We start from the raw sequence: 12,802 nt of genomic DNA, 5'->3' as shown, positions 1-12,802 counted from the left end.
GTTTGCAGTCTCTGTCGGGAATAATTTGCAATTTGTATTTTATGTCGTGTGTTTTAATACAATAACAAAAGCCTTCTCTGAATCCGATGTTAGTGATATCTGTTTTGTACTGATCACAAAAGTTAATACAATCAATGATATTCTTATTCCAATGTTTGTAGATTACCGCATGTTTTACAATATAACATCCATGCCAGCTCATAAATTTCATGTATTCAGCATACCCCAAAATCCATGCTGATTCCCCGTTTTGTAACTTCAGAGAAGCCATGTGTGAAGAATTCAGTAAGATAAATCCATTATTTTTAACAAACTGATTACTCGATTGTAACCCACCATGATCTGCACATTCCGATTTAGCTTCGGATTGATTTAATTCTGCTCCGTTTACTACGAAAATGATATAAACTAGTTTCGTATAAAAAAGAAATATTTCAAGATATTCCATCATTAGTTTATATACATATACAGTAAATATGGTTATAAATCAGTCGCAATCGACACTGAGCCGGAAAGTTTACAGCGGACGTTAATATAGCATTGCAATAATATTTTCGATCTACTATCTCCTTGAAATATTGATAGGTCTCTTCCTTGGTGCATCTATATTTGTATTTATGTGTGTCATATTCAAAATTTTTTTCTTTGGGAGATCGAAAATTCTTGCAAGTGGCTTTTTCCAATACAATGGTCTGTTACATTTTTATAATCCTCCGTTTCATACAATGAGATTATATAAGATAAATTCCACAGGGTCTGATGTCCACTGACTTCGAATCGCTTGTCCCTCTCCGCTGTGGTTTCGAAACCTACTAGGAGCCTAGAATATTTTTGTTTGTGGAAGTTTTCCAGCTGGCTTACGGAATGTTGTTCTACCCAGGTGCTCGCCTGTGCCTGAAATAATAGTTGGAGAGGTTCCTGGTGTTTTTCTCCATCATCAAGAGGTAGTAAGTCTCCATATGACCTATAATTGTGTCGGTGGGACGTTATACAAAAACAAAGATAATGCAAAAATCAATTTCGTGTCAATAAATGGGGGAGGCGGGGCGGGGTTGAATATTTTTAAATGTTTCCCTTTTGCAAAATGTGGTTAACCACGGTATCAGAAACAATGATCAAATTTACAATGTACGTGCTATAGATACATTCAATTTGAAAAGATTCCTTAAAATCCATCTTTATAAGCTGTCACTTCAAGTGATATCACTACAGATTATTATTCTGCTTTTAACGCAGAGCCATATCGCAACCCTAACCCTAACCCTAACCCTAACCAACATTATGCTTAGCATTACTCTTATAATTTAACCTGATTAACAAACGCTCTGTTCAGTTCATGAAATGGTCAATGGTAACAGTTGAATGTCACTAACAGGAACCGTCTATTCTAAGCTGTTACTGTATTTAAATACGTACTAGAGTACTTCCAATACTGAAAGCGGTTTTATCCGCCCGCTTAACTCAATAGGGAAAGCGCAGATCTACGGATCGCGGGGTCGTGAGTTCGATCCCCGGGCGGAGCGTATGTTCTCCGTGACGATTTGATAAAAGACACTGTGTATGAAATCAGTCGTCCTCCACAGGGCAATACTATGGAGCATCTTTTAAACTGACAGCTGAAATATGGGTATAAATGCACGTGTAATAAGGTTTGTTCACATATATTTACAAATGCAAAAACTTCTCCCCAAAATGCTACCAAAGTGTCAAGTATACGTCCACAATGAAAATAAAAAGCAGAAAATGCTTAAGTTCAATATGAAAATACCACTTTTACTGAGAGCAATGTGTGGATTGTTTCTTTCCGTCGTTATTTGACTTATCCGGTTGATCTGCTTGATTACCTATTTAGTACTTTAATAACTTGAATAATTCATAGATAATTAATAATAAATCTAGAGTAGACTCTAGAACAGTAATGTATTAGGGTAAGAACTGCCAGATGGTTTAAACTTCCAAGTATTGTTCTTGCAACAGACCGTTCCGTATATACACTGCTGTAGGATATTGTTTCGGGATGGCAACGTTTTTTTGCTGTCGGACTTTTGTCTTTGTTTCTTTACTGTATGCTTTGGTAATTGATAACAACTTTCTAAGGCAACATATTCTTGCCTTTATATCATTATTTCAACAACCTAAGGTAGTCGCACATTCTTACTGACATGTACATATCGATAACGGGATGGTAGGATACGACAAAACACTTCAGACACTTAAATTGTTCGGGAAACTGATAACGACACGATTTGTAAAGTGGGAAGAGAGTTTCGTATCACGGTCCGGGTCTAGTTTAAATCAAATGAGTATATATATTTAATAAGCATTTATTTTCAACTTATTATTTAGAATCAGTTGCTTAGAAATGAAGGTTCCTACAAATGTGTATTTTTTTTTTTTGTAAACAATGAATCCTAGCTCTTTGAAAATGTCGTGCTTATAAATAAAGAAACACGATGTGCCGAAAGTTTGTCAAAGCAAATAGACTCTGCACATATTTACAAGACAATAAGAGAGAGAGAGATAGAGAGAGAGAGAGAGAGAGAGGGGGATATATATATAAACATCCAATGGGTTTCCTCTATCTGTATTTCTGTCTACCCATTGGATATTTTTCTTTCTCTCTCTCTCTCTCTCTCTCTCTCTCTCTCTCTCTCTATTTTTTTTCCCGCGTTGGTATCAGCCCACTATTGTGGAATTTTAAATCTAACGAGAAAGAATCACCAACTGTTTTGAATGTTTTGAAACAGATATAAAAGCTGTCACGCGCTCGACTAATTCAATGCTGGATAGTGGATTAGGGCATATCTTAGTAAGCTGGAGCTATCATAGGAGTGTTTATTGACTGCAATGATTTTGGAAAATATATTAAGTTTAAGTTTGAGTCAAATATATTCTGTAATAACAGAAATAAACTGGAAGTGTATCAAAACATTTACTAAGAATACAAGGCACATAATTCATGGACTATTTCTGAAAGTGTAATGTTCCATGTGTAATAACTATTATAAGCTTGAATCAAGTCCAGTTAGTATAAATAGATCCATTTTTAGTAATGAATAAGATACAGCGAAAAAGTGTCGTGTTCACCTAATATTCTAGGAAAGAAGGGATATGATTCAATAAAATATTAGCGAGTTATGAACTGTGTGTGTCATATGCTACGGGTGATGATTTGATACAATAGTTTTATATTTAAATCGAATCAATTTCGTAATAACAGAGCTATAGTGAAACAATAAGCGGCATCTAATCAGGACTGAATTTATAGTAAAATGGAAACATAATTCGTAAACAATTTATCACATTTATGAACCTTTATGATGAGAAATATGATGTGGAACAATTATTTTAAGTTCGAATGAACTCCGCTAAGTAATAACAATGATACAACGGCAGTTCATCAAAATGAATCTTAAATTCAAAGGGAAAAGGGGGCATAATTCATTAAATACAATCCTTGTATCATATGATATGGGCGATGATATGCAACTATTTCAAGTTTTAATTAATGTCACAATCAGAGCGAAAGTGCATAAAAACTTTAACATAATATAATTCACTAAATTTTTGTGCAAGTGTTATGCCCTTTGAGTCAAATGATGTGGGTGATAGTGTAACATAACCATGACAGGTTTGAACAAAATAGCCTCTGTAATAAACGCGTACAAATTAGCCTAAAATTCTAAGTAAAAAGGGACGTCATTCATGGAAAATTGATGTCGGGGTTAGGGACCTTGTGGCAATGATGCGAGTGATGATGCGGAAAGATTATTTAAGTTTTAATCAGATCTATTTCGTTATAACAGAGATTGAGTAAAAGTGCATCAAAACTTTAATGTGAAATTCTAAATTAAAAAAGGGGTGGGGGTTGTGGGATTCATGAAATATTGGAGTCAGAGTTATGGCTCTTATGACATGAGCGGTGATACGGCTCTATAACAAATTAGTTCAGCAGTAGATATTTGGAACATTTCAGGAATTAACCTAAAATGTAACAAGGTCAAAACAAGACCTGTCGGACAGCCTTGTCAATCATATGAATATCAAAGTCCAAACAAAGGGGCACAGGTTTGTTAACAATGCAAAATAAGTGTGTGAAGTTTCAATGCGTTCCAAAACATGGTTACTTAGGTACCAACTTAGCCAAATCGGGACGCCGATGCCGACGCTCGTGCGAGTCTTATTACTCTACCTTTTCTTTGAATAGTCGAACTAAAAACAACCCGTTTTTTAAAATAAATAATAACCACACATTGATTTTTATAAAATAATCAATACTTTCACCTCTTTGCAAGACATCAGGCTGGCCCCTTGAAATTCAAACGTTAAGATCCATTTCAGTAGGAGAGACCTTTTATACAACATTATCTGTTAATCGAGCTTCCGATATATTACTTAGTCTAGCTAACATTCAAAAGGTTTTCCAAAGTTGAAAAAGAAAAGACAATCGCAAACTGTCAGTCAGAAGTACGAAACCTGCTAAGTGGTATTATGACAGGGGGGAGGACGTATGGTGGTATGCTGTAAGGATTAAGTGAGCAAAATGTATACGCCCTTTTTGTTACAGCGATACATTTCGCTCACTTAATCCTTAAAGAATACCACCATACCCCACACAAAGCTGTGTGTTTGTGAGTTTGAAAAGCTTATTATTTTCTGAGAAATATGCCTACGTGCAAAACAATTATAAAATTTCTATGTTAAAAAGGGGCGTATACAAGTTTGAAAAAATGGGAACCAGAATTGCGAAACATTCTCTGTGAGATCACCGTATAGTGTTAAAATTTTGCGGCAGGTTCGAAAGCATACAATCAAGCATTATTTGAAAAATATAAAATGTCAAAGTTAAAAAGGACACAGAAGGTAAACGTTCGATAAAACAAAAGCTACGTGCGGCGTTTGAAAAAAGTCGGTTTGGTAGAAGCTGAAACTCTAGGGCTAATCTTAGTACAAACTTGGCATAACTTTGACACAGAGCTACCTCATGACAGCACACTCGACTATTCGAATGATTGTAAGTAAAATGGATTTTGTATCTAAGAACATGTATATTGTTCATATTAATGTAAGAGGTGTGAAACTTGATGCTGAGTGTAATCTTATACAGTTACATCTAAAACCTATGTAAAGTTTCAACAAAGTATCTGCATTAGTTTTTGAGATAGTAATTTCTATGCATACTCTAACCTTCATTTTCCAAGTACAAAAAGGGACATAACTTTGAAAAGATACAATTTAGAGTTATTGGGCATGCACCTTTCAGCATGTTTTATTCACCTAAATATCATGTATAAAGTTTCAGTTCAATACCTGCATTGATTTTGGTGAGAGAAATATATGAGCAAAACCTAACCTAGAATTTTTCAGTCCAAGAAGGTGGATACGTTTGCAAATAATCGTGTAAGATATATGAGACTTGATGCCGTTACTTTTTGTTTTGTCAAAACATGGTATTGCACCCTTTGAAAACTACCAAGATTGTTTTAGTTAAAAAAGGGACACAACTCTGGAACTACTGAAGGAAGTATTACGTATCTTGTCATGCTAATGTAATTATCAATATGAGCCAATACTTCAAGTTTCAATTGAATATCTTAACTTAAGATTCTTAAGTAATAAAATGATATTGAACTTTGTACAAACTTTAACTAAAATTTCTAAGTTATAAAGGGGCATAATTCTAGAAAATTTTCACATAGATTTACAGGTACTCTAATACAAATTGTCACCATGAGCAAGTTTAGCAGGTTTTAATTCATTTTCTTAAACAATGAAGACAATACTGGATTTTCTTAAACAATGAAGACAATACTGGATTTTCTTAAACAATGAAGAAACTACTGGACTTCATAAAGAACTTTAACCAACGCGGTCACCGACGCCGATGTCGGGGCGAATGCATTCTTTGAGGGGCTAAATATTAAAACAATCAAACTAAAAGAAAATAACACCTGTCCCAACTGAAAAGTGACCACAATTGCTTTAAATACATTTTTAATTAAAATTTGGACCTTAAACTTACATTATCCAATATTTTTTTCTCAGGTTTCTGATAATTATATTCCTTTAATCATATGAGTTTAACTGGATCATCTTGACCTGGTTCAACTATTTCGATCATCTGACCTGCGCAATAGTCCATACACATAATAAACATCCAAAACAAAATGTGACCAGGTTAACGTTTGACAACTGAAATAACACGAACAATACTTAAACGCAAGGAAACATGAGTAGAAATAAAAGCTTACATTAAAAGCCTTACCAAATTTTTCTAAGTTGAAAAGGAGCATAATTTTGTTAACTGTAGATCAGAGATATTGAACATGGTTCAGAATTTGTCTCTATGGTGTCAAAGGTAGGTGGTGAGTTTGAAAGCATTCAGTCAAGCCGTTTCTGAGAAACCAGCTTACATGCAATACTTTAACAAAATTTCTATGCTAAAAAGAGGCATAAGCAGTTACAACAATAAAGCTAGTGTTATGTACCTTGTCCTTTGAGGGTCATCTAATGATTTTGAAGATATGAATGAAGTTTTAAAACATCTGGCCTAGTTAATTCTGAGAAACCTGCTTACATGCAAATTTTTAACCTTATATTCCATGTTGCAAAGGGACATAATTTTGACAAAATAATAGCTAGAGGTACGCTACCTGTCCTGGAAGGGTATCTTATGATGCAAAAGTCATGTGTGAGGTTTGAAAGCATTTGGCCCAGCAGATTTTGACAACATGCTTACATGCAAATCTTTAACCGAAAATTCTAAGTTATAAAGGAACATAATTTTGACCAGATAAAAGCTATATTTATGTAATTTGTCCCGGGGGGTCATTTTATGACGCCGACGTCGACGGAATGGTAATTACAAATGCTGTACTATTTGAAGCATCTAATATTTTACAATAAACGAAGGGTCTGTATCATTAACATTTTAATACTTGAATACAATGAGGAACATTAGCTTGTTACTTCCCTTGAAAAGTTGAATGATAAAGTGCAAGTATAACCAAATATTACATTGGTCCCTTTCAGTTGGATTCCTCTGACTTTTTCGTTATAACATTTATCCAAGATGTTGCTGTTGGTCAAAATAAATATGCTTTTTATGTGTAGGTTTCTAAATAAAAATGATTAATCAACCCTAAATTTAGCAGAGGGCAACTAAAAGAAAACCTGTCCTTTATCATTTTCTAATCCAATGAAATTTAATATAGATATTGCTTTTGAAAATTACAAAGAAGTCAACGATAAAAACAGAGGAAGGACCAATCTACTTCTTGGACATAATCAGGGGAAGTAACTGACTAATGTTCCCCATTACAGCATTAAAACAGAAATTCACAACAAATATAAGGTTGTGTATTAAAGGCATTGGTCAGTCTAGATTTACCATAGATATATCTACAATTCCGGTTGTAATAGATACGTTGTTTTGTTGTTGGGGAATAGCAAAAAGTCAGTTTATGGTTTTTGATGTTTATTAATATAATATATCCAGAATAAAATATAAGATGTTATCAGGTCTAAAGATTCTAGCAAACTGATTCAGAAATACAGAGCTACAGAAATATAATTGTTTCAGCAATTTCAAAGGCAGCATTCAATGACATATCAAAGAAACGAACATATTGAATCAAAAGATTTTACAGTATTTAGTTAATGATACATATCAGTCAACATGGAAAATAAGAGACTTTGAAGAACTAATTATAAAACTGAATGGAGAGATTTGGTAACAAGGTTCTAATGACAAATGACAACCACTTTTACCTTCCTTAACTCTTTGAAGTTTGAGACCACCCAAAAGTCTAGAAAATATACAAAATGTACATGTAAAAATATAGATATGAATATCACATATATAACATCCGCCCTAAAAAAACAAACTAATTATTAACAAATCAACATTACATTTTTTAACTAATTTACACTATTAATGTGAACAGCAGTTTTCAATAACTGACCATTTTCAAGATTTTTCAGATTGACAAGGTGTGAACTGGGAAGATTAATAACAACAAAAGGTCCTGAATATCTGTTCTGAAGCTTTTGTCCTGTTCCTTTTGTTTCAGTTAAAAGATAAACATAATCTCCCGGTGAAAGGTGAATGATATTTTCGGTTAGCCTTTCTCTTTCTGTCATTTTCTGCTGATATGGTGTAATATTGTGTTTCACTTCAGTCCGAATTATATACAGTTTGTCAAGGACATTGTGTGATTTCAATGACTTTGAAACGTTTTGTCTGAGTACTTTCCCCTGATATTTCATATACAATCCTTGCATGTATCAGTGCTATACACTGAGCACGTTAAAGAACCAGGCTGTCTATTCGCAACGAGCTAGGCTAAGTTAGCCGGACAAGCCTGTATCTGATTACTGATCTCTCTGTCATGGGGGCTTTATCTCACTCTGTCCCTCTGGTCAGATCGCTCTGTGTCTGTACTAGTAGAGGATGAATTATACGCCCTGTGTGGCTGCATTTGAACTATGTAAAGCGCCTTTGAACGTGAAATTGATCATGAAAAGGGCGCTATATAAATCTGGTATAATAATAATAATAATAATAATAATAATAATAATACAATTTTATTTTACAATGGCATGACATTTCCCCCCGTGCATCAAGAAGCCACTCAATTATGTGTTAACATTTTTCTGATGCGTTTGGTTGGGGGAGGGGGGTGGCGGGGGTACTTATATTTCCAACAAAAAATGCACATACATTGTGTACCATGATTATTGACACATATACATTTTTTGTTTGACGAGTTTCTATCAAAGAAAATATTTTACACTTGAATGGGGCGATATTAACCATTAAATAACATTCTCATGGTTCCTGGACACTTCAAAGAATTAATATATTGCATCTCCACCCTTCTAATTATCATACTATTGATTTTTTGACCAACCTATTAGATATTTGGTATGTAGGTACAATTGAAGGAAACAGGACTGAGGTCAAGGTCGCTGATACTAAACAGATATCTGAACATTATTCCACATGTTCTATTTTCAACCATACAATAAAATACACGGTTGCCTCACTAAACTGGGATGCATTTTACTATATGTGTATGATGTAAGGACACTCTATGGTCATTTAAATCAAAGACCATTGCAGATACAAATCAATGCAAAACTCTTGATTTCTTTTAGTTTTTGCTTAGTTAGGTACTGTAATATATGTCATATAAGAATATCAGTAAGGGGTTGAAAGACGATATAATAAGCTGTTGTAAATCTAAATTCAAGAGAATGTAGTTCCGTAAATTTACTAAAAGACCTGGGCTGTATTGTAACCGGGCTCTTTGTGAAAAAACCCTTTGCTCTGACTGGGATTCGAACCCAGGATCTCTGATATGCTAAGCGGACACTCTACCTCGTCGCCACAAAAGCTAGCTTGGAGACAAGGAAGTATAAGCGCCGTATTATACTTCTACTACAGTATCTGCTTTCCACTTGTCATTCTGTAGTGATTGGCCTATACAGGAACGTAGAAATATTGAGAGATTATACATTCTTGGCCTATAAGAGGCATTCCTAACAGCCTTGCTGTTGGGTTAACCCTTTTGCGACGCGGTTTGATGTCCGCTTGCAATACGAGAGGTCCCGGGTTCGATCCCCGGTGACGGCAATTGACTCTCCCCTCTGGTTCTCTTTAATTCTGGTAATTGTTTGGCTTTTGCAGGTTTAATCTGTGCCATTTTATTTAATTGATCAGCATGTATAAATCATTGTTAAAATATTTATTCATTTTTGTAGGGTTGTTCAGACAGTGGTTATTTGGTAAAGGTGGACAGACAGGGGGAGGATAGTATTAAAGTTCATGTTGACGAAGAAACCTTCATGAAATTGCAGAATGGTACAGTATTACTACATGAAACAGAATACATATTTAAAAAAAAAAATAATTACCTTTTACACATACTAAAAATTAAGTTCTAAGCATTCAGCATGTGTCTTGAACTGATTCACATATTCCAAAATACTTATTTGTAAATTACACAGGAAATGCAATGTTTCTGTGTAAATAAAGGTCAGCTCTGACTATATGGGTTGTAATTTGATCATTTAAACTGAACTTTGTAAAATGTGTTGTGGTCGCAAGCTATGTGGCACTGGGCATTTATGTACCTAAATTCTGAATGAATCATTTGCAGACTTGGCCATTGTCTGCTTAAAATTACAGCAGTCAATGTTTATGTTTTTAGTAGATATTTGAATTTTGATAAAGATTTTAATAAAAACAACAGATATTTTGTTCAGTTGCAGACGAAGACTTCAGATCTGCCTGGTTTCAGAAATATGAAGAGTTGGATGATAACAACAATTTGCAGAACAGTAATCAAGGTAAACTTATTGAGTTTAACATGCTGAATCATACCATTTTTTATCCTACAGGTTTCTGAAAACAAGGTTGTTATATGTATGTATGTATATGTATGTATGTATGTATGTATGTATGTATGTAAAAATGTCACATTTTTGAAAATGTCACAATGTGATAGCTATCACGTTGTCGCCCTTCTCTGAACACATATACAGGTATATAGCTATCAGATTATGACATTTTCAAATGGGCGACACACAAAAGTGGCACAAACAGGATTTCATACCTGCCCTCATAGCACAGTCATTTTTAAAGATCATACAGCGAAAAAGTTTTATGTTGTCACACCAAGTTTGAGTGTTAAGACACAATACGTTCAAGGTGTAATTACTACAATTTGAAGCTAAAATTTTGAAAGCTTGAGATATTCGCTGAAATATTTCTGAAATTCCATTTCTGCCTACTTTCAGATCATACATGGTACCGTCCAAGAACATTACTGCTGATTGAGTTGTACAAACAAAACATTAACAGAATGAACAATCCCCAGGTGAGAAAGAAAACAGTATGGGAACAGATAACTGCCGAGATAAATGAAACTTGCGAAACAAAATTCCAAGCATCTCAAGTTGAAGGAAGATGGAAAACCATATTGTCGTCATATCGTAAATGCAAAGATGCTAAGAAGGAGTCTGGGGCAGCCAGGAAAGATTACGAGTTCGAGGAGGAGCTTGATGATATATTAATGGACAGTCACACGACACAGCCAGCATTCACTTTCAGCTCAGGTAAAGGAAATGACAATAGCAGTAAGAGGAAAGTTGAAGAAACAGTTGAGGGTGAAGAACCTAAGAAGTTGAGAACCAGCGGGTCGGACAAAGTTATACATTTCTTGGAGGGGTTTATAGAGAAGAGTGAAAGAATGGAAAAAGAAAGAATTGAAGAGTCTAAAAGAATGCATAATGAAATAATGGGGGTTTTCAGAAAGTTAATTGAAGCCTTAAAGAAATAAATATAATTATTTTGGTTCAAATGAATACTGATCCTTGAGTGATAAATATTGCTCAAAGTAAGCTCTGACATAAAAATTATTGGTCTATCTGATAGAAGTAACTTTTTTGGTCAATACATATGTGTGAACAAAAGTCTAAATGGACAGTTGATTAAGATTTACCAAATTTATGTGCTTTTTGGCAAAAGTGGAGCATGCTATCTTAATGACCGGTTCTGTTATAATTGCAGATTCGAGATGCTCAAGTGAGGAAACAATTGTATTTGATGACTTTGAGGAGGAGTGGGCTCCTATTTGTGAAGAGACCTGTGTTGATGACTTTATCCCAATTCATTAACATTACAGTTATTGGCCCTATATTGATAATTTAGTGTCAGCAAAAATTATTTTCATGTTTTTGTTCAGTTAGAGAATATCACTGTGCAAGTGAGTCATATGTTTGTCTGATTTTTAGCTCACCTGTCACTATATAATTTAGTGTCAGCAAAAATTATTTTCTTGTTAATGTCATTCTATTTCTAGTCTTGGTTGTTATGTCTAAGGGTTTAACATACTTATTGCAATTCTTGTATGGTGGCTAAAATTTTTGTTTGTTCATGTAAATGTTTTGAAGGTACAAAATAAATTTGAGTTTTCTATTATGATTTTTTATCTGTAATTCAGTCAGTCATTGTAGATACACTGTTTAAAAAAAATTGTTCAAAGATATCAGTCTACCAATCTAAAGTACAGAACATACTGTTTGGAATATTAACAATCCGTTTTCAGTATTGTTTCAATCCACCACTGTGATCGAGTATTAGAGTCGCTGATCTGAAACCTCTTATAGAGGGCCTGGGTTTGAGCCTGCTACTGACCATGTCTCTAGTTAGCAGTTTCTTACAAGAATGGGAGTTTAGTTCTGAGATTTCCGAGAAAAGATGGTTAGGTCAACTGCTTGCCTGACATTAAACCTGATACAATCAATGATTATTTCAGTTATATAAAGCAGTGTGCTACATAACAAGTCTTCCGGTTTTCTCACATGCCAGCTGTAAACAACAGAACTGGCACGCTTCAAATTGTCCCTTGAGCTTAAAGTCCCAGTGCCACATAGTGTAAAATGATAAATTGATTCCAATGGGGGATTCTTAGGGCACTAAAACAATGTTAACAATTATTTAATTCTGTTCATTTGTTGCGTTTCACACTTACCAATACCTACCTTAGTTTTTGCAATATCATTGAAAAAAAAAATATTATTTTCAATATATAAGTTATAACATATAAACCAAAAGACATTATTTGTAATTTCAATAGGAAATACAACGTTTCTGTGTAAATGTAGGTCAGATATGTATGGGGCGCCGTTTTACTATTTTCTTGATATCAAGAATTATTTTTTGATATCAAGAAATAATTCCTGGTATCAAGAAATCGATTTTCTGATATCAAAAAATCATTTCTTGATATCAAAA

General features: G+C 34.2%; 1 protein-coding gene across 1 annotated transcript; it reads left to right on the top strand.

Annotated features, from left to right (window-relative positions):
* Window positions 1-9,748: 9,748 nt before the first annotated feature.
* Window positions 9,749-12,174, top strand: LOC123560170 (uncharacterized). The gene is made up of 4 exons (XM_045352427.2): window positions 9,749-9,865; window positions 10,270-10,353; window positions 10,804-11,121; window positions 11,576-12,174. Exons 1-4 carry the CDS (start codon window positions 9,850-9,852, stop codon window positions 11,680-11,682), a joined length of 525 nt encoding a protein of 174 aa, XP_045208362.2. The 5' UTR covers window positions 9,749-9,849; the 3' UTR covers window positions 11,683-12,174.
* Window positions 12,175-12,802: the final 628 nt, after the last annotated feature.

This window comes from Mercenaria mercenaria, chromosome 10, assembly GCF_021730395.1.
Source record: "Mercenaria mercenaria strain notata chromosome 10, MADL_Memer_1, whole genome shotgun sequence".
Classification (NCBI taxonomy): Eukaryota; Metazoa; Mollusca; class Bivalvia; order Venerida; family Veneridae; genus Mercenaria; species Mercenaria mercenaria.
This window is presented reverse-complemented; position numbering and strand designations above follow the sequence as displayed.